The following is a 21227-nucleotide window of genomic DNA, read 5'->3' on the forward strand; positions in this document are numbered from 1 at the left end:
TTCTTAGAAACGCGTCAATATTTTTCAACCTAAAAACATGACTATATGTTACAATTTAGAATTCAGCTAATAGTATGTCCTGATGTTTAAAAAGCTTATTTTTCCTAAACCCATACAAAATATAAAATGTTTGAGAGAGCTATGATTTTTCCATGGTCAAGTTGTAAGAAATAAAGCAAAGTTCTACCGATCAGAAACTACTTTTGTGTGTGTGTGTGTGTGTGTGTGTGTGTGTGTGTGTGGTACTGGGGATGGAACCCAGGGGCTTTCTACCTCCAGGCTATACTCCCAGACCTATTTTATATTTTATTTGAAAACAGGGTCTCACTAAGTTGCTGAGAGCCTCACTAAGTAGCTGAGGCTAGCTTCGAACCTGCACAATCTCCTATCTCAGCCTCCCAAGCGCAGGGATTATAAGCACGCGCCACCACGCCCGGCCAGAAACCACTTTTAAGTGGGGAAATTATTGCAGAAACCCAAAGAATGTCACAGAAATATGATACACATATCAAGGGTTTTGGTGTTGTTTAAATCTGTTACTCAATTTATTATACAGGCTTGAGCAGGCCGGCCCTCAATCTCTTCATCTATATATTACCACCTACTTACCTTACATGTTTTCTATAAAACTTATATAATAAGTACAAGGCCTACATCTGATCTAACAGAATCATTACAATTCACTGAGTTTAATCAACGTTCCAATCCTTACATCCTCTCAGGTCTAAATTCAGCTACTCACACTGTCGACCACAGACATCAGCAGTAGAATGACCTAAAAGATCACTAAGGGTGCAGGAGGCAGGGCCCTGCCCTAGACCCCACATCAGAATCTGAGCTTTATTAAGCTCTCAAAACAGTAGGCCCTGAGAAGCACTGCTCAAAACAACATTCAACTAAAGGAATGTCCAATTTGTGTAATATTGTCAGTCCCCTGAAGTCGTCCACATCCTCTCATCTCAGTTAAGAGTTCTGATACAAAGAAGAGAATTCCTAATCCAGGGACTCAGAGGCTAACATGTTTAATTCCACTTCCAAAAGGCAACGTTTAAAATCTAAGCACAACTCTCACCACCACCCACCCCTCACCGTATCCACAAGGCTTGAACAAGAGAGTCCTGTGGTATAAAACAATGCCTACAATAATTTGAGACATTCTGCAAATTATTAAGCGGCACACCACATTAAGAGCTTCTAGTCTGTTATTTCTCCACGTGGCCAACAATAGCTCACTACAAACCTGTCAGATGCCATCTGCCCCACGATCCTGAGACAGGATCTCGTAGCCCTGAAACAGAATAGTGTGTGAGGCATGACTACTGCTGGACACACCATTTGTCTCCTAGGCCTCACCACCTAAACGTTCACAAACCACGCCTTAAATAATCCATTCTCCAAGACAGCTCCACAGATGCCCTAGCCTGCCCTGCCTTTGATATTCTATACCATCTGTTTACTGGCAAAAAAATTTTATGATCACAGGTTCCTACTTTTCCCTAGTTCCTATGACAATGACTGTATAAAATGGGAAATATAATAGACAGCTATATATGTGCAAAACTGTCACAGCAAAGTGCCAGTCATGGTGGCACATGCTTGTAATCCCTGCATTCAGGAAGCTGAGACAGGAGGACCATGGTTTGAGGACAGCTTCAGCTACTACTTAGTGAGCCTCTTTGGAACTCAGTGAGACCCTGTTTCAAAAATCAAAGAATAAAATATATATATATGGCTGGGGTATAGCTTGGAGGTAGAATGCCCCTGGGTTCCATCCCTAGTTCTGCAAAAAGAAAAAAAGAGGAAGAAAAAACCTGTCGCACCTAAGAGCAATCAAATTTCCTTTATTTAGAGCTAAAAGTTGGTATGAAATAGCTACCACAAACAATAAACAAAAACATGTGCTAGGGCCCGTGGTCTACTATGGGTTGTTTAGACCACTTCAGAGCCTCTTAAGGAATTTCACAGACTGCTTTCAGCAGAATTTTCAACTTTCTTCTGCAGTTGGGAACTTAACTTGGCCTACGCTTCCCCACCTGTATGCTTACCCTCGCTCTATGGACATGTCTGCCAACCTCAGCACAGGCTGCCTTGTCTCGTAACCACCGGGGGCCTCCATCTGATCCTGGTGCGTTCTTGGAGCCCGCGTTGACTGTGGAGCCCACTTCTTTCGGGCTGTATCTTGGGTTTCTTTTTACTCCTCTGTTCTATAGTATTATAAACAATTATGGCAGACTCCTCAAATCTTTTTTGGAATTATTTCGGACATAGATGATAAAATTCGATGCTCAAATGTAACCATCAGCTCCCCAAGCCTCTAGGATAGAAACGTCGGGGTCATCCCTGGTCCCATCAATCCCTAAACCCTACCCGGCGTCCCTTATCCTTGTTCATGTCTGTTCATCCCACAACATCACCCCGCATGCCGCCTACTCCAATAGGCTCTCCCCCATCAGTCCATTGGACCTGACTTAATCAGTGTCAGTGCACACCGTAACTCACCTTTTCAAAGACCGTTAAAGGATTTCGAAAGCCCATGCAAAAGACTCAACTCCTTAGTCTGCCATTCAAAGCCAAGTGAGTCTTCGAAGCGTGTGTGACACCTTCCTGTTTCTAGGCCCGACCACACCGTCTCCCTTAGGTGCAATGGCCCTGCCTCTGTCTACCATGTCATCAATGTCAACTACCCATCCCTGGAGAAAGGGCTGGACGGGCCTCACTGTCAAAGTTTCCACCCTCCAAATTGAAACCCCTCTTTGGGAAGGAGTCCCTCTGTATTCCAGTAGTAGTGAGCCTGGAACTATGTCCACCTGCCATAGGGTCTCAGTTCCTATCTGTGTGTAAGACTGACTACACGCATACCTACACAGAAACATAAGTGATTCTACTAGACTGGTAACTCTAGTAGTATTAAAACTGTAAAATGCACTTTTCTCATGAAATGCTACGAGAAAGCTCAATAAATAAAATAGGTTTTTTTAAGGAATCTCCTGGGTTAGGGGGAAGGGAGTTAGAATCTCACACCCTCTCTTGAGCAACCCCACAAAAATCCCTACAGAACAACATTTTGTGAAGACAGGAAGTACGCTGGTTTGTGTCACCTGTCTCCCAAGTAGAAAGACAGCAGTATGTAAAATCCGATGTTCTTGGAGTTGTTCCTACATCTCTTCCATTTACAAATTACATTTTCTATTTAAACCTAAGTTCATGTCAATACAATGGAAACACCAAAACGGGTCTAGTGTGATGATCACAAGATACAAAAACCACATGCTGCCTAGTACTGACAGACAGGGACACAGGATCCTTTCTCCTCCTCTTACTTTCTTCCCAAATCATCTAGTGCAGAGCATCCCAGAGTGGGCAATACCACCTTCCTGGGGCAGAGGGATGCTAAAACAAAATAGGCACACGAAAGTTTTTGTGCCTTTTTTATGCATCTGTATTTATACATAATTTGCATTGAGTCTTTCTGTAGGGTGGGGGAGGGCACGGAGTAATATTTTTCTAAATAAGGGAAATGGTAAACCAAATACATTTTGGAATCTATGAATAACCAAGGGCCTGGCATATAAAAATTGGATAAACATTTCTTGATTGAAAGAGTGGGTAGGTGGAGGAATGAATGAACAGGTAAAAAGACAGAAAAGGAATCTGCTAAGAGTTGCAGAAACAAAAGGCATGCTAATGAAATACTATACAAGGAAAAAGAAAATGTAAAAATACTTCAAAAATAACTGATGGCTGAAAAAGTAGAAGGTGGTAGGTACTCTGTATAATAAAAAATTGAACATGTTTTCAACAGAAATGTGTTTCACTACCAAATAAAGAATTATTTACACATAACATATTAAGGCCTAAGTGTTTATAATATCCTATCTAGCTAATGTCTAAACTCAATATACATTCAAGAGCTTACAATTAGGAGACTTAGCAAACTAGAGTGAACTCCTGTGTTTTTTGAATGAATTCTACCTTAAAGATACATGTGTGACTGTTACAGAACAGCCTCCCAGTTTTCATGGTCAAGATGTGTCTTCATGTTTTCCAACTTGCAAATGTAAAGTTCTGAAACTGTATGTAAAATCTTTTGCTGGTAGATGTGCACAAAAGAAATTCCGTGACATAAGCCACTATTACATATAATGAGCCCCCAAAAAGAGGCATATATCATTATAAGCAAGATTGTTTTGTGTAATATAGACTGAACTCAGGAGTATTCTAGCTCTGAGCTACACCCCTAGTTCTTTTTATTTTGATCTCACTAGGTTGTTGGGGTTATGCAGAGTTGCCGAGGCTGGCTTTGAAACTGCAATCCTCCTGTCTCGGCCTCCCACGTCCTGGGATTAAAGGATCGGGCTGGCAAGATGACACATTTGCTAAAAACAAAATCTGTCCTTTAGTATTTGCTTCAATTGGTTAATAAGCAGAAATGCAACAAAGGTTTACAGCCCATTCATTTTTAAACTCTCCAGCATCCTTGGGATCTGCCTATACAAAGAAATATGCACATGGCAGAAAAAAAATTCACATAAAACAAACAGTTATGTGGAAACTATCTTCAAGTAGAAAATCAAATTTTAAATAGTGAATTTTTTGTATCAAAATTTAGATTTTAAGCCAAACATGGTGGCACACATCTGTAATCCCAGTACTTTGGAGGCTGAGACAAGAGGACAGACGTTTGCAGCCAGCCTCAGCAACTTAGTAAGGCCCTGCTTAAAAAAAAAAAAAAAATTGAAATTGAAGGGGGTGGGCAGCATAGCTCACAGGTAGAATACCCCTGGGTTCAACACCCAGTACCATAAAAAATTAGATTAGAAATATCTTCTATAAAAACTTCACTCCATCTGAGCAACAGATCTGAGAATGATCTTAGTCGGGCCTGATTGGTGCATGCTTGCAACCCCAGTACTTAAGAGGCTGAGACAGGAGGATCACAGGTTCTTAGCCAGCCTCAGCAGCTTAGTGAGGGCCTTCACAACTTAGTGAGACCCTGTTTCAAAATTATAATGCTAAAATAGGGCTGGGAATGTAGCTCAGAGATAGAATTCCCCTGGGTTCCATACCCAGTATCTATCTATCTATCTATCTATCTCTCTCTCTCTCTCTCTCTCTCTCTCTCTCTCTCTCTCTCTCTCACACACACACACACACACACACACACACACACACACACAATAATAATAATAATAACAACTTAGCAGATTTGACTCTAAAAGATGACCACAGTGGAATGGACTTCATTTGACTTCATGAAAAGTGTGAAATCTTTTTCTTCTCACTACCTATATGAAAGCTAAAATTCAAAGTCACGACACTACTAGAAACCCATTAGTAGTTTAAAAGATGTCCATTTTTCTAAAGTACTGTACATCTGATACCAGCAAATAATTCTGCACACCTGGCATACACACTGACGTCTGGGGACGACTGCTACGGGGGCTTGTTTAGGTCAGAGTATTTCACTGGTTTTCATTAATTTACTTTGCCCGTCTTTAGATTCAAAATGCTAATATTTCAGTATGCCCGATAACACACTGTGAAGGCTGGCCAGCAGGTCATCGTCAGCCACAGGAAAAGGGCAACCAAACTCTGACCGTTTTACATCTACTCCACTCACCGCATAGCCAGCTCATGTTGTCAATGTCCTCTTGTTTTTGAAATTAACTCCTATATGCCGGGCGTGGTGGCGCACGCTTGTAATCCCAGCGCTTGGGAGGCTGAGACAGGAGGATCGCGCAGGTTCAAAGCCAGCCTCAGCTACTTAGTGAGGCTCTCAGCAACGGAGTGAGACCCTGTTTCCAAATAAAGTAGAAAATAGGTCTGGGCTATACTCCCAGTAATACCAAAAAAAAAAAAAAAAGAAAGAAAAGAAAGAAAAAAAAAAGAAAATGAAATTAACTCCTATATCTCTAAATTTTAAGAAAATATTTGCTTAAGAAAATGACTAAGTAAATCTAGAAGGTAACTCAAATATACAATTACTCTGTTTTATAAGTCATAGGGAAAAAAATCTAAGCCAAAAACACAATTAAAAGTAATACGGCCAGCATATGTAAAGGTAGATATAATTAAATGAAAGGCCTTTACTGTGCAAGAATACAATTTACTAAAAAACCAATAACGCGTCTGCAAAAAGAGAAATAATACTGTTACTTCTAAAAGAAGTTAGAATGCAAGCTACAGGAGATTAGGGATTGTGTTTGTTCTGTTCACTGCTGTATCTACAGAGCCTACAACAGTGTCCAGCCCATAGTAGGCAAGCAACAGGTACCTGCTGAATGAATAAAAAAGCATTACTACACAGTACTACAATATCCTTGCATAAAAAATATTAGTGTATGAAACAAATTTGCTCCTCTCGAACCAATGTGGTCTGCCAACAGACGTAAGAGAGAGTAGTCTAAGAAACTTTTGTTATCAGCCAGAAGGAGATGTAGGGTTCTTAACCAGAAGGTAAACCACCCATAGCAGCAGCTAATTCTAACATGCAACTTCTTCCTTCTCTCCCCCCCCCCCCTTTGGTGGTACTGGGGATGGAACCCGGGGGCATTCTAGTTCTCCCAGCCCTTTTATTCTTTATTTAGAAACAGGGCCTTCCAAAGCTGCAGAGCCTCATTAAGTTCCTGAGGCTGCTTACAAAGCTGTGATCCTCTTGTCTCAGCCTCGCAGGTACTGGGACTGCAGTACTTACCATGCCTGGCTAATACGAACCCCTTAATTACACTTTTATCATAGGAAAGCTATCAGCAAAGCAGGCAACTAATACACATTCTGGTTCACAGAATGACCCATACAACAGTTCACAAGCTGGCTATCCTAAGCAGTTCTACTTTAGACCGAGTGTTAAAGAGATGAAACATTACCTTCAAAGCAAAGCAAGGTCTGGATGCTGAAAGTGGTCGTAATTACATCGCTGTCTTTTACAGGAGGCTTATGAAACATGAAAGCAACAAAAAAATTGTGTTGCTGGGTTTTTCTTTTCTTTTTTTTTTTTTTTTTTTTTTAGCCAGCTAGATGTCAGGTTCTAATTATGAAATTTAAGACATCCTGGTAATGTCTACATGAATAAAATCTTTACATGTTCAGAGTAGTTTATAGTAGCTGATCATAGAACTTAAAGCACACAAAAATATGCTATGAATTAGTGAAAGTCCATCAAGTGATGTATACCTTACTCATCACTTCAAATGAGTCCAATATAGTTTCATCTCAAATATAAAAGTTAAAAAAGAACTGAATAAGTGCTGGCAGTTTGAAATACAGGCAATAAGAGAGAAATTGTCAAATTAACACTAATTTCTATTAGAAAGGCACTTGGACAGTGCACTGAGCTGATATTCAGAAGCCTGAGTATATAGTTCTAAACTCGTAAATAACAACTACACATCCTAAAACAAGTCAAAGCAGCCCCTCTTTGCTCTTCACTGTCTTGGTGAGTAAATACAATAATTGACCTAGCCAACTTTTAAGAATACTCAAAGCTCCACTCAATCTAAGAGACGCTGAACAGGTCCCTTTGTTTCTGACACAGTAATCCTGCAAAAAATATGCTGGAATTCATTTCTCTCTGTAATTCTTTAACACCTAATTCTAAAACTATAAACATTCGGAGATTTTTACTGAACACTATGTAAATGATTGGCATGCATAATCTCACTGGATCGATAAAAACTTTACAGTTATTGTGATTTTATAAATAAGCTTCAAGGAGATATTTATGTAAGATCTCATTGTACCATCCTTTTGTCTACATATATTACATATATAATTTTCTAAGAAGGCAGTAGAGTTATCAGGTAAATCAGAACTTCTAAATATAAAATGTTAGACCTAAAGATGTTTTTCATGAAGCTGAGACTTAAAAAATTAAGCAAATGTAGCAAGGGAATAATGGATATCCACTAAATAGGATCACAACTTCTCAGCCACTGTAGAAAAGCCAACGCTTAACGGGCACCTGCTTTGCACCAGGCACTGAAGAATAGGAAAATTCGAAGGATGCCGGCAATCAGGAATAAAGAGGGGCAAGTAGGTAGACCGCTGTACAACAGTCTAAAATGGGCACTTGTGTAAGAGTAAGTAGTACAAGGTGCCAAGCACACAGAAAGATAGTTAAGACAGAAAAGTCGGAAGAGACTTCCTGGAGGGCATGTCCGTGCTGATGCATCTATTTTCTGTTAACTTCCTATTCCTCTAGCTCTCTTGTACTTTGGGTAAGTTTATATTTCACTAAACCCTCCAATCCTCTCTTTCTCCCCATTTTTCCCCAAGTTAATCAATTCCATCACACTCCCACTTCCTCCCTCCCCATCAGCCTAGGCTAAGTGACCAGAATCTCTAACACCTCAAATTTCAGTAACCTCCTTCTACACCTGTCCTATCAATCTTAAATCAGGCTGATGACCTGTTTCCCAGCCCTCGGCCCAGCTGAGTGCTGCCGCCGGAGATTAGACCCCAAGCCTATGGGAGACCTGCTAGGTACTTACTATGGCCAGCGGAGTCCTTGACAGCCCCAAGCAACACCGAACATATTTCTAATTAGCGTCTCCCCCTGGTGCTTTCTCAAACCTTCACCACCCACCTCAAACCGCCAGAGGACTTGCCTACTGGCATGAATGGGAGTGGGGCATAACTAAAAGTTCACCACTTTAGACGTTTTATATAGGTTGTTTTTTTTTTTAATGTATACTGAACTAATCCAAAAACCTAAGTAAAACTCTTAACATCGCACTGTAGAAGAAGAAGAAAAAAAAAAAGATTAAGTTCCACAGGACTTAAAAATAAACTTTAACCTGCTATTTGACCATCTTAGTCTTTGAAAATACAATCAAAGGGGCTGAAATGAGATGCAAATCAACTCTCAAAACCGATTACTTCTGAACCACAGATCAAGTGGCTTTTTCCCAAAGAGAAAGTGTCAGTTTTCCTACCTTATGAACTCTTATTTTACATCAGAACCTAATAAACATGACCACCAGTCTATAGTAGACTGGGGGCAGCATTAAAAGGGAACAAGGTGAGACATTTGCTCCAGGCACCACACGCCAGGATTCGGGAATGACAGCGATAAAATCAGCAGCTGCCAAGGAGGGGAGACTTGAAAACTGCACAAATACATAAATCCAAACCAAAGGACAGCCCGGTGCAGCGTGCACACCTGTAGCCCTAGTACTTGGGAGGCTGAGACAGGAAGACCGCAGGCTCTAGGCCAGCCTCAGCAACTTAGTGAGGCTGTTTCACAATAAAAAATAAAAACTAGGGCTGGGGGTATAGCTCAGAAGTAGAACAGCCCTAGGTTCAAACCCCAGTACCACAAAAAAAGAGGAGAGAAGAGGGAGGGGAGGGGAGGGGAGGAGAGGAGAGGAGAGGAGAGGAGAAAGGAGAGGAGAGGAGAGGAGAGGGAGGGGAGGAGAGGGAGGGGAGGGGAGGGGAGGGGAGGGGAGGAGAGGGAAGGTGAGGAGAGGGGGAGGGGAGGGGAGGGGAGAGGAGCACCAATGGAGGACAATCTATCATGGAAGCAAAGTGCATTGAACAGCTCTGTGGTGTTCTAGGGCATCACTGCTGTACAGAGAGAGTGCAATATAGCGCAACTGTACCTGGCATTCTATTTACAAGTAGTCATAAATGTTTGTAATCTATTATAGAAATATTCTCATTAACATGGTCCCATTTGATCACTTAAATTATCTCCCTATGTTTAGAAAATGAATACATTAAATACATTTATCTCTAAATTATACTGCATAGACAGTAATGTATATAGTCAGAATGCAGTTTTATATACCTATTAAAAATTAAATTTGCCTTTTATCTCTGACCATGTCCACCATTCAAAATTACGACGATAAGGGCGTGATTTAAAATTAAGGGAATAAGCTTGCCCGTTTTTACATACTGCAGTCACAGCACAATTCCACATTCAAGCAAGAAAAACATTAAAGGAAACTGAGATGATTTTCAGTCCCTATCATGTACTAGTGAACCAACCCACTCATTAGTCGGTTGTTTTTGCTGTTTCTATCCAAATGCTGTTCCAAACAAACTTTCTAAATGCAAAACTACTTAATCAATCAGCTTCAAAAGTAAAATGAATTGCAAAGACCAAGGTCTGAAATCCGAGTATACAGCAAAAAAAGCATAAAAAGAAAAGAAAAATGAAACGGCTTGAAATTTGCACTTAAAATTTGTTTTGGAACTTGATGAAATGATGCCTTAAAACTTCATCTGGAGAAGTAAAAATAAAAAAGGAGCCCAGAAATAGTTTAAAAAGAAAAGTTATATGGATGGGCCTGAACTGTAACACCAAATATTAAAACATATTAAGAAGCTATAATAACTAAAATAATGCAGTGCTGGCAAAGGAACAGAACATTCAATGGAACAAATTAGAGAAGTCTAAAGCAGTAATTTATTATCTGATAAAGGTAAAATTTCAATTCTGAAGGGAAAAGAAGGCTTATATAATTTGTGGTGCTAAAAGTACTGGCAAATCAATTTAAGCTAACACTGTCTTAACTCAGAACCCTCCCCCCGACATCACACACCAAAAGGGACTAAATATTAAACAGTAGAAACTAAAAACCTGAAATATAAGGACGTACATCGAGATATGTATCAAAATTAAGGACAGGACATTCGGTCAAAGGTAGAAGCCACAAGATATATAAACGGATTAAACTACATTAAAAATGAAAACTCACAGCCGGGCGTGGTGAGACAGGAGGATCACGCAGGTTCTAAGCCAGCCTCAGCTGGTTTAAGAGACCCTGTTTCCAAATAAAATATAAAATAGGTCTGAGAGTGTAGCCCGGAGGTAGAAGGGCTTCCAGGAACCCCAGTACCACCAAAAAAAAAAACCAAAAAAACTGAAACCAATTCTCATATGCTAAAACTATGTATATACAGATAGAGATAACATTATATTATTCAATGTCGGCGAAACATACATATTCTATGGGTAGAATACTAACTCATAAACTTGTAACATCATCATAAGCATCCGTCCCCAAGTGGGTAATACCACCCCTCTGCCGACGTGCAGCAAAAATAATAAAATAATGATGATGATGATGATGATAATAATAATAATAATAATAATAATAATAATAATAATGAGTACGTTAAAATAACTGCATCTTTCTATTTGTTCACTTAAAGCAGACAGATGGGGTAGGGGAAGGGTGACAAAGGGCAACTTCTTTCTACAAAGGGGGCAGTAAGCCAAATAAGTTTGGAAACATCGGGTCCTAACTACAACTTATGATCAAAAGCTTTAAAAGAGAAACATATCTTCAGACACAGGAATTCCACTGATGGCGATCAGCCTAATCAAATAGGCTCAAAGATGTAAGTAGGTAGGTGGACTGACAGAGGGTTACAATGCTATTCATAACACTAGAAATTTAGAAACTACTATATATACATACACATGTACCTATATATTACACACACACACACACACACACACACACACACACTCTTTTGTGTGTGTGTGGTACTAGGCATTGAACCCCAGGGCATTCTAACTGCAAGCTACACTCTCAGCCCTATTTTTTTTTTTTTTTATTTTGAAACAGTCTCGCTGAGTTATGGGGAGGGCCTCACTAGGTTCCTGAGGCTGGCCACGAACCTGTGATCCTCCTGTCTCAGCCTCCCAAGGATTAGAATTATAACCATGTGCTACCATGCCCGGCTTCTCTAATATATTTAATAAGACTGCTTAAAGACCTCACAATGAAGCCGGGCGTGGTGGCGCACGCTTGTAATCCCCGCGCTTGGGAGGCAGAGACAGGAGGATCGCGCAGGTTCGAAGCTAGCCCCGCGCGCTGGCTTAGGAGACCCTGTTTCCAAATAAAAATGCAAAAATAGGTCTGGGAGTGTAGCCCGGAGGTAGAAGGGCTTCCAGGAACCCCAGTACCACCAAAAAAAAAAAAAAAAAGACCTCACAATGGAGTATAAACTATTATGGCTAAAAATAAATGTTTTCAACATGAAATGCCTAGTTATATCGTAAGACCCAAATTACACGAGAGGAATTATAATATAGGCTTTTGGTATACGTTTTTTATGTTTTCAATGCATTGGAAAGATACAGACCAAAGTGTCAGTAGGTCTTTAACTCAGGGAGGCTACCGTATTCCCTATGATCTTTCTGTATCTTTTCAGAAAATAATGTGAACAGCTTCGATTATAAGGAAATATAAAAAATAATCACATCACTTGGAATAAGTGAAGTCCCTTACGCAGAATATTTCCAGGGTTTTTTTTTTTAAGTTATGGGGGAGGAGGGTGTGTTGACATATAAAATCCACCAATACAAAAGCGAGTCAAGATCTCCGGGCTCCAAATTCGCAATCTTTCCCCTGTACATGCTATCGTAATCCATAACTGAAATGTGGCCTTAATTTTCTATTCATTTACCCATTAAAATATTCACATTTTACTACAAATCTCAGCTAAGTGAAGTTTTCTTGTCCTTTACAAATATCCATTATTGTTTTCCGTACTTCTAAAGGACTAGAGTGATTCTAAAGGACACCACTGATAAGCTCAGGTTCTAGGCTGGAAAATCCCAGCTCGCAGGAGACTGGGGCAGGAGATGAGGCAGGAGACGAGGCAAGCTTAGGCAGCACCACGAGAGCCTACTGAGAGTCGGAGAGGAGAGGGAGAGGCGGGTCATGCCGCCGTACCGCCAGCTTCACTGTTTGGAAAGTATACAAGAAGAATGTTATTTTTATTGAAAACTGATTTAATGATATTGATTGCCCGGCGAGCCCCCCACAATTATTTTACTGCTTTTCCCTATTAATCACACATTACCAACCTGTATTAAGACAGGAATGGAGAGAAAACCACACAGGCTACTGACGCTGCCAGCCCTGGCAAAACTGGTCATAATGGGAGGTTTTAAGACAGAGAAACGTGTCAAAAGTAAAGGAAGAAAAAGTCAGTCAAAGTAGCAGATTAAGGATTAGTTTTCATTATTCACTAGAAAGCGGTTTGTGACCTCTGTTTTCTCCTAGAAAAAATGTTAGGCCAATCAGAAAACCTTCTATCGAGTACAGTAACTTTTTTTTAAAGGTACTTGGTACTTCACTTAGGATTTTTTAAAAGTTAATATGTATGTGTTAACATATAAAAATATATCACAGAATAAGTCTATTTCCATTCCTTTGGCTACAATATAAAACCACAAAAGTGTTTCACATCTAAAGAGAATGAAAAATTTGCTCTGGAAAACTTAAACTGCCACAAATGGCCAAAATCAAAAGATTAATTCCTCTACATTAAGAATCTACTATGCTTTTCTAAAATCACATTTTCCAACTTGGAGAATGTTCAGATTCTACATCAGCAGAATTTACTATCAGGAGGTAATCAAAACTCAACATGCATATCAGTTTTTCATTTCCTCTCCAAAATTACTAATCACTCTCTGATATATTTGCAATATTGAAGAATCCATTTTTACCCAGTACCTTTTTTTTAAAAAAAAAGATTAATTTTGATTTGGGTACATTTAAAGCCAACAAGTTTTCAAAAATCTCTGCAGAAGAGAAACAATGAATTGACAAGATCCTACGTCATGTATAGCTAATTTTACAGCTACCCGAAATTTTGCAAACTCTTATTACAGAAAATAAGGACCGTGGGGCTGGGGGCACAGCTCAGCGCTAGAATTACTGAGGTCACACGAGGACAGCACAGCTGGCCCGCAGCATTCATTATCCCTGGTACTACTGAAGCATCTTTGGAGTTTTATCTGTAGGGGGAATCTCTAACCTTCAAGACTTTCTCAAGAAGCCCAAATGTACTAGGGCACCAGTATTTGAAGAAAGCCTATGACAGTTTTAAGATCCTCTACTAATAATTCAGATACAAGCACACTGGAACTCTTTAAGCCAGACTGAAGGAAGGTCAAACAGGCAATATACTTTTTCACAGCCCATATCTTTATAAGACTAAACAAGCGCTAACTGGAGAGGGGGTGACGGCATTTCAAACATCCAGTGGCGCTCTGGTCTACTGAAGCAATGGGCAAACTGCCGCTGCTATTTTCCCCCAATATTTTCCAGATGAAACCAACTTTACTAGGAAATTTGTTCAATTTTGAACATACTATGAGATGCTTACAGAATTCTTGATGTCTATTCCAACAAGCTACTGGAAGCATAGACCTAAAACTAGCAGGCTAGCCCTTAGTAGACCGTGGAGTTTTTACATGGCTCCATTCCCTTCTCTAGCGCTAGAATACATCATTCAGATCTTGTCATATAAAAAGGACTCAAGCCGGCCATGGTGGTGCACACATGTTACCCCGGCATTCGAGAGGCTGAGACCAGAGGATCATGATTCGTGGACAGCCTCAGCTACTTAGTGAGGCCCTCTGCAACTCAGTGAGACCTGGTTTTAAAAATAAAGAATAAGTAGGGCTGGGGATGCAACTCGGATTTAGAATGGCCCTGGGTTCCATCCCCAGTACCGCCAAAAAAAAAAAAAAAAAAAAAAAAGACTAAATGTGGGTTTGTGTTTTTTTTGCTTTTTGTTTTCTGTGTGTTTGTGTGGTGCTGGGGATTGAACCCAGGGGTGCCCTACCTCTGAACTACATCCCCAACCCTTCTTATTTTTTATCTGAGACAGTGTCTAACTATATTGCCTCGGTTGATCTTAAAAGTGCAAACCTCCTGCCTCTGCCTCCAGAAGTCCTGGGATTACAGAGGTGTGCCACCACACCCAACCAATGTTGAGTTTTAAAAGTATAAAATCTGCAGAAGTATACAATTAAAAGAATGAATCTAACTGTGAAGAAAATTCTGATTAAGTTTTTTCACTCTGTGGATTTTCTAAAAGGATAAAATTTGCATTTTGAAAAACTCTTACAATGTTAACAAAACTTTTTTTTAGTGGTACTGGGGATGGAACCCTTCTACCTCTGGGCTACACTCCCAGACCTATTTTTATATTTTTATTATTTGGAAACAGGGTCTCCTAAGCCAGCGAGGCTGGCTTTGTACCTGCGCGATCCTCTTATCTCCGCCTCCCAAGCACACTGGGATTACAAGTGTGTGCCATTACACCCAGGGGAAAAAAAAAATTTTTTTTTAACGTGGTCACAGAAGTAGTAAGTATAGCCAAACTGGAAAAACAACATCAGCAGGCCTTTCAGACTGACCTAGGAGAACACGACAGACAAGAAATAGATAAATGGGTAAAATAAGGGAGAGAGCCCAAGGAAGACTCCTGTAGTACATCAACATTCTTAAGAACATTTGTTAAAATGAATGAAATGTGGATAGAAAACATTTCACTTTCTAATTTACACACTGCTGAGCCCATTTGGGCCCACCATCCCAGTTACAGAACACCTATAAAAATGTAAGTATAGTATAAAATATATAATTATATAACATGATTATAGAAATAACATACTGTTAATATAATTCATAGACATATAACTAGATGTATGCATTTATATATACATATAAATACAAACACACACACACTCTACATTACGACTCCCAATGTATCTTAATGCACATCAATTTCCCTAAAATAGTCAGAGAAGCCGGGCATGGTGGCACCCTCTTGTAATCCCAGTGTGCTTAGGAGGCTGAGACAGGAGGATTGCAGGTTCTCAGCCAGCCTCAATAACTTAGTGAAGCCCTCTGCAACTTAGTGAGACCCTGTTTCAAAATAAAATAAAACAGGGCTGGGGGTATAGCTCAGAGGTAAGATGGCCCTGGGTTCAATTCCTAGTACCACAAAAAAGAAAAAGTCACAGAATTAAAACCTTCTATTTATTTATCTTAAAAATAAAAAGCCAGCCGGGTGTGGTGGCGCACACTTGTAATCCCCGCACTTGGGAGGCTGAGACAGGAGGATCATGCAGGTTCGAAGCCAGCCTCAGCTGGCTTTAGAGACCGTTTCCAAATAAAATACAAAATAGGTCTGAGAGTATAGCCCAGAGTTAGAAGGCCCCTGGGTTCCATCTCTAGTACCACAAAATTAATTAATTCATTAATTAATTAAAATTTTAAAATAGGGCTAGGGATATAGTTCCAAGGTAGAATGTTTCTGGGTTCAATCCCCAGTGCCACCAAAAATAAAGAAATAAATAAATAGCCTCTGGATTCTTCAACTCATGTTATTCAAAGAGCTTCGATAAGGAACACACAGTGCGTGTGTCCAGCAGCACACCCAAGGCGCAGTCGGGGACAGCACTGCCGTCGCGAGCCAACAGTAGCTGTTTGACCACTCATTCTGTAGTTTCCAACCTGCAGAAGAATTTCCTAAGAAATACTTTGCTGGTGATAGTTACTACTCAAGTTTAAAATACGGCAACTGTACAACAGACCGGCTGCCAGCTCTACATTTAATAGGAGAGCGTGACCAATCTGCATCGTGATTAACGAGGTACCTTCTAGGGAAAGCCAGAAATGACATTACTATTCCTCGTGGAGGCAGGGGCAGGAGGAAAGCAGCTCAGGTACAGGGCCCGGACAGCAGAGGACTGAGAAACAGCGGCCAGAGGGGGGTATGGGCGCTGTGAGACAGGAGCAAGGCAGGAAGGACTCACAGAGCGAAATCCCTATGACACAAAACAAAAGCCATCAGCCCGCATACGCTGGCTCATTAAGTTAAGCAGAGAAGGGAGGATCAAATATATACTGATTCTAATTCTAAACAATCAAAAGCCTGACAGTCTAAATACCAGTGGAAAATTTTTATTAAAGATTCCCCTAATCTTGCCCCTATTTTCCTTTCTGTGAATAAACTCTTATAACTTGAGACTAAGTAATGAATGTTAACTCTTAGGAGTGGCCGCTCTATTAGGTCTGAAATAGAAGGCAAATGTACATTTCTTCCAGAGTTGCAGCCAACAATAACTTCTGAATCCAACCTGGGTACATTAGTCGGGATGATGTTTGCAAAAATTTTTAATGAGAAAGTGCTCAATTTAGCTTATACTTTTTTCGGTTCTCTTAAATGGCCTGAGGTCCAGCCAATGCATCCAGGAGAACCTTTCCTAAGTATAAATGACAAAAGGAAACACCGGAGCTTGCTTCTTAGAGATGCTTTTATAGATCAGAAGTCATCGAAATTCTTCTATAAAAGACCAGATAAATATTTTCAGGTTTACGGGCCCTGTGGTCTTTGTCATAAATACCCAACTCTGCCATGCGGCACGAAAGCAACAAAGGAGAACAGATCAGTGCGTGGCTGTGGGCCAATAAAACTTTATTTACAAAAACAGGGCAGCAAGTCTGTGTCTACAGTTTGCTGACCCCCGCTAGAGAACATGGTTTTTACCTACTCACAGATTCGCTGTCCTAATAATTTGAATTCTGAAATAAGACGTCAGGACTCTGCTTTAAAATATTTCAGTAGAAAATAACAGTAGAGTAGGGAGGAAGAATAAGACTGGAAAGAGACAATGCTTGTTAAAGCCACATATAGAATACATGGGACTCATTATACCATGCTCTACAGTTTTAAGACCTTAAAAGTTTCCAAATTAAAAGTTTTTAAAAACACAAAGTAAATCAATGAACCTGCTAAGCCGGAAAATAAAATTACCTTATTACAATTCTTCTAAACCATGCTTAATATTTTTAGACGTAACACAGCACAGCATAAAACCCTTAACATAAAAAAATTAAACTACAGTGAAAAACTTAAAATTCACAGAAGTATATAGGAGCACAATAAAATTTTCCACAATTTAAAAAACAGTATCATAGTAAACAGCTTCTAAATTAATGTTTAATTTATTCCCATGTTATCTAGCAGTTAGTTTACCGATTTGGGGTTTTAGAACATAATTTGTCAGAGAGGAGGAGGGTTGCTGGGGATTTAACCCGGAGGCACTCTACTTCAACCTATAGCCCAGTCCTATTTTATTTTTTATTTGGAAACAGGGTCTGGCTAAGTTGCTCAGAGCTTTGATAATTTACTAAGGCTGGCTTCAAATCTGTCATCCTCCTGCCTCAGCCTCTCAAGTACTGGAATTATATGTATGTGCCACCATACTCAGCCTCAAACATAATTTTTATAAGATATATATTATATACAAGCCAAGTATGGTGGCACACACCTATATTCCCAGTACATGGGAGGCTGAGACAGGAGGACTGGCAGGTTTGAGGACAGCCTTAGCAAGTAGTGAGACTCACATCAAACTAGCAAGATTCTGTTTAAAAATAAAGATGAAATTGGGCTGGGGGTGTGGCTCAAAGGTAGAATGCTACTGAGTTCAATACCCAGTACCACAAAAAAATAGAAATATATTACTTACATTAACATATAAAAAGCTTATTACTTTTCAAATAAATGCATAAACATGTTTTTATTTCTAATCTTTAAATTATAATAAATAAATACTTACAGACATAACCGACATGACCAAAGGTTCTTTTGGGTCTTCAATAATTAAGACTATAAAAACACCCTGCGACCAGAAAATCTGAGAAACTATAACCTAAATGTTTTCAGTGTTGTTTACGTTGAGCAGGCAACTCTCAGATATATGCTCAACCCTACTTTGCCTTTCAACGACAGCCATCACGTGGTGGACTTAATCTACCATAAAGGCTAGCAGTAAACACCCACGAGAGGAAGACACCGAATTGGAGAGAAATATTTTTTTAAACTGCTCGCTAGATAATCAGAAAAGAAAAACTACAGTGCTGCGCCCTCCCTGTGCAGATAACTGTCTCCTGATTCAGTAACAAAGGAAACTAAGTAAGCACCGACAGTTTTCTAGCAAAGATGTCACCATTCGAGAGATGCTGTCTTGCTCGATGCCAGGAGCCAGAAAGCAAGCCGGACAGCACATGAGGCAGGAAATCTCAATGAATGTGCGACTCGAGTGTTTTCAACTCCCTCACCATTACGAAACAGCAGTGATTTCAAAGGTCATCTAAACTAAAAACTATTAGGTTGGCTCACAGAAGTATGGCATGTGAAAAGACTGACGACTCCCACCACATTTCAACTATGCAAAATTATCGGTTTCCAAATTTTCCAAACCTAGATCTAACATAGTAATAAACAATCCGTAACACAGAGTTGGGCACACGATAGTAACGTATGTTTACATCATCATCCCATCTTTTATAAAGATGAGCCAACACTCATTTTTCCAATACAGTATAGTATACCACTTGGCACTGCAAACCAATCCTGCCCCTTTGCACATGGCCATTTCCAGTGTTATCAGAGACCATTCCACTTTGACTTGATTAAACACAGATTACTTCCAAGCTAAGTTTTGTCAATTTCCTTTACCTTTATTTGACATAAGTGTATTTGAAGTAGCGGTGGTGACGGCGTGCGGAAGCATACTTACATCACGCTCTGCAATTCCGTGGCAAAGCTTATCGCCTTCCCGGTACTTCTCCCACTACTCGAGGTGGCAGTGGACATGGGGCTGGCCGCGGTGGTGTTCATCTAAGCAAAAAGGAGACGAAGGCTTACACAGCGCACTTAGGTGCAAATAAGCACATGATAACAGCTAGCGATTACTTCCAAGAGAACAGAACGTTTTAAATTTCCATCGTCTTCTGCATGAGCCCTATTTGCTTATACTTAATATTCTTTATTGAAGTGAAAGGGTAAAAGAGCTGCTTAGTCAACTAAGGTAAACAATTCCTTGAGTTAGAAGCATCTCAATACCTATTCTGTACTATATAGTCAAATAACAAAAGCACTCACTAAAATATGTTTAGAGCTAATATAGTATAGAGCTCGTGGTTTCCAAGGCATAAGATTTATTAATGATTCTGCAGGGAGGTCCCGGAGGCTGCTGGACACATACACATACGTGCAGTTTCATTCAGACCACCAAACAATTTTGACTTGGGTTTTTTTTCCTAGTTGCTACAATTTTGTATTATTACGGTTGATGCAACCGTTGTGATCAAGTTCGGGGTGGTAGATTTGGGAGGTCAAGAAGGACTTTGCTTAAAGAAGGAGTTCTGTAGCTGTAAGATACAAAATTAGGAAACTACAGCCTCATCTAATTCCCATTTGAACCAAAGTCTAATGGAGAAATAAGTCAATCAGCAAATGAGAGATAGGCATTGTGATAGTTTATAATCTTATGGGTAAATAACTCAATTTAAACTTCAGCTGATGTATACTGAGAAAACCAGGACATCAATCTCAATTTTTGCCATTTTAATGAATGCATTTGGTATGAAACAAATTAAAATCAGTAATCATGATTTATTCAAAATAACATCTTAAAAGCCATAAAAGTGGGTAACCCACTACTACACAGTAAATGCTCAAGAAATATTGCAATTTCCCATGTGTCTGCACACTCTGCAATCTTGTGCTTTTCCTTACAAGAAATGTGCAGACTCTAAAGCGCTCCGGGGAGCTTCTGGCTGAATCAGGGGGGCAGGTCCTGGCATCACCACCACACAAGCTCAGCCAGCTGCCCGCAAAGGACGCGGTAGAAAAAGAGCGTTAGGAGGACCAGTTACCGGCCCAAAGAGGGCAGCCTGAAGGGCTGAGGAGGCTGCTTCCAGAGCCGCGTAGACAGGAGTCAGGCAATCATAGCCTGGAGGGGCCTTCTCCCAGGTGGAGGTTTTGTGCGCAAAGGACACACAGCTGAAGAAGCTCTTCAGCTCTCTGATCTCGAGAGCAGAGATCATTATTTCCTTGGGCTACTCCCGCGGAGGACTGGCTTGCCCCGGGGAAGTTCCTGAGCATTACACCAGGCCTTGGTGATCACTAAGACCAGGGTAATGAAGGAGAGCATGGTCCACCTGCTGACCGTGGAGCGCCCGCGGGGTGAGGCCAACGGCGAGCCTGCCAGCTCCAGTCTCAGTACTGGCTCCCCAGCCCACCTGCCCAGGTCTGATCCGGGCTCTGCTACTTGGCTGCACTCTGGATGAGTGACTTCTGCCTGCCTCTGTTTCCTTATCTGTAAGGCTGACAGCCCCACTCTCCTCTGGTTCTTGTGAGAATTAAATAAACTAATACATGCAATGACTCAGAACAGCACTTAACACATTTTAAGCACATGATGAACATTACCTACTCACACTGAGTGACCTTGAGAATCCCCCCCTTTGACCCGCTAACCGCTTTCACATAAATTTAAGCTATCCTCATTTAACAATCACAAGTTTTAAGAACTAGAATGCTTTAAAAGGCTTCCATGCATGGAATCCCAGTACCTGGGAGGCTGAGGCAGGAGACTGGTTCACAGCCAG

The 21227-nt window shown here is 40.4% G+C and overlaps 2 protein-coding genes across 4 annotated transcripts in view; one reads left to right on the plus strand and one right to left on the minus strand.

Annotated features, from left to right (window-relative positions):
• The window catches only part of SUPT3H (SPT3 homolog, SAGA and STAGA complex component), a gene marked incomplete at both ends in the record, with an annotated part of 388363 nt that extends 368911 nt beyond the window's left edge, over positions 1–19452 (minus strand). For all 3 annotated transcript variants that reach the window (XM_080700358.1, XM_080700357.1, XM_080700356.1), the window contains one exon: positions 19352–19452. In XM_080700358.1, coding sequence (XP_080556484.1) covers positions 19352–19452 — 101 coding nt within the window. The remainder of the gene's footprint in view (positions 1–19351) is intronic.
• Positions 1–21227, plus strand: part of RUNX2 (RUNX family transcription factor 2) — a gene marked incomplete at both ends in the record, with an annotated part of 220112 nt that overhangs the window by 13089 nt on the left and 185796 nt on the right. The window lies entirely within an intron of this gene.

The sequence above is a fragment of the Muscardinus avellanarius genome (genome assembly GCF_963383645.1).
Source record: "Muscardinus avellanarius genome assembly, chromosome: 8".
NCBI classification, from domain to species: Eukaryota; Metazoa; Chordata; class Mammalia; order Rodentia; family Gliridae; genus Muscardinus; species Muscardinus avellanarius.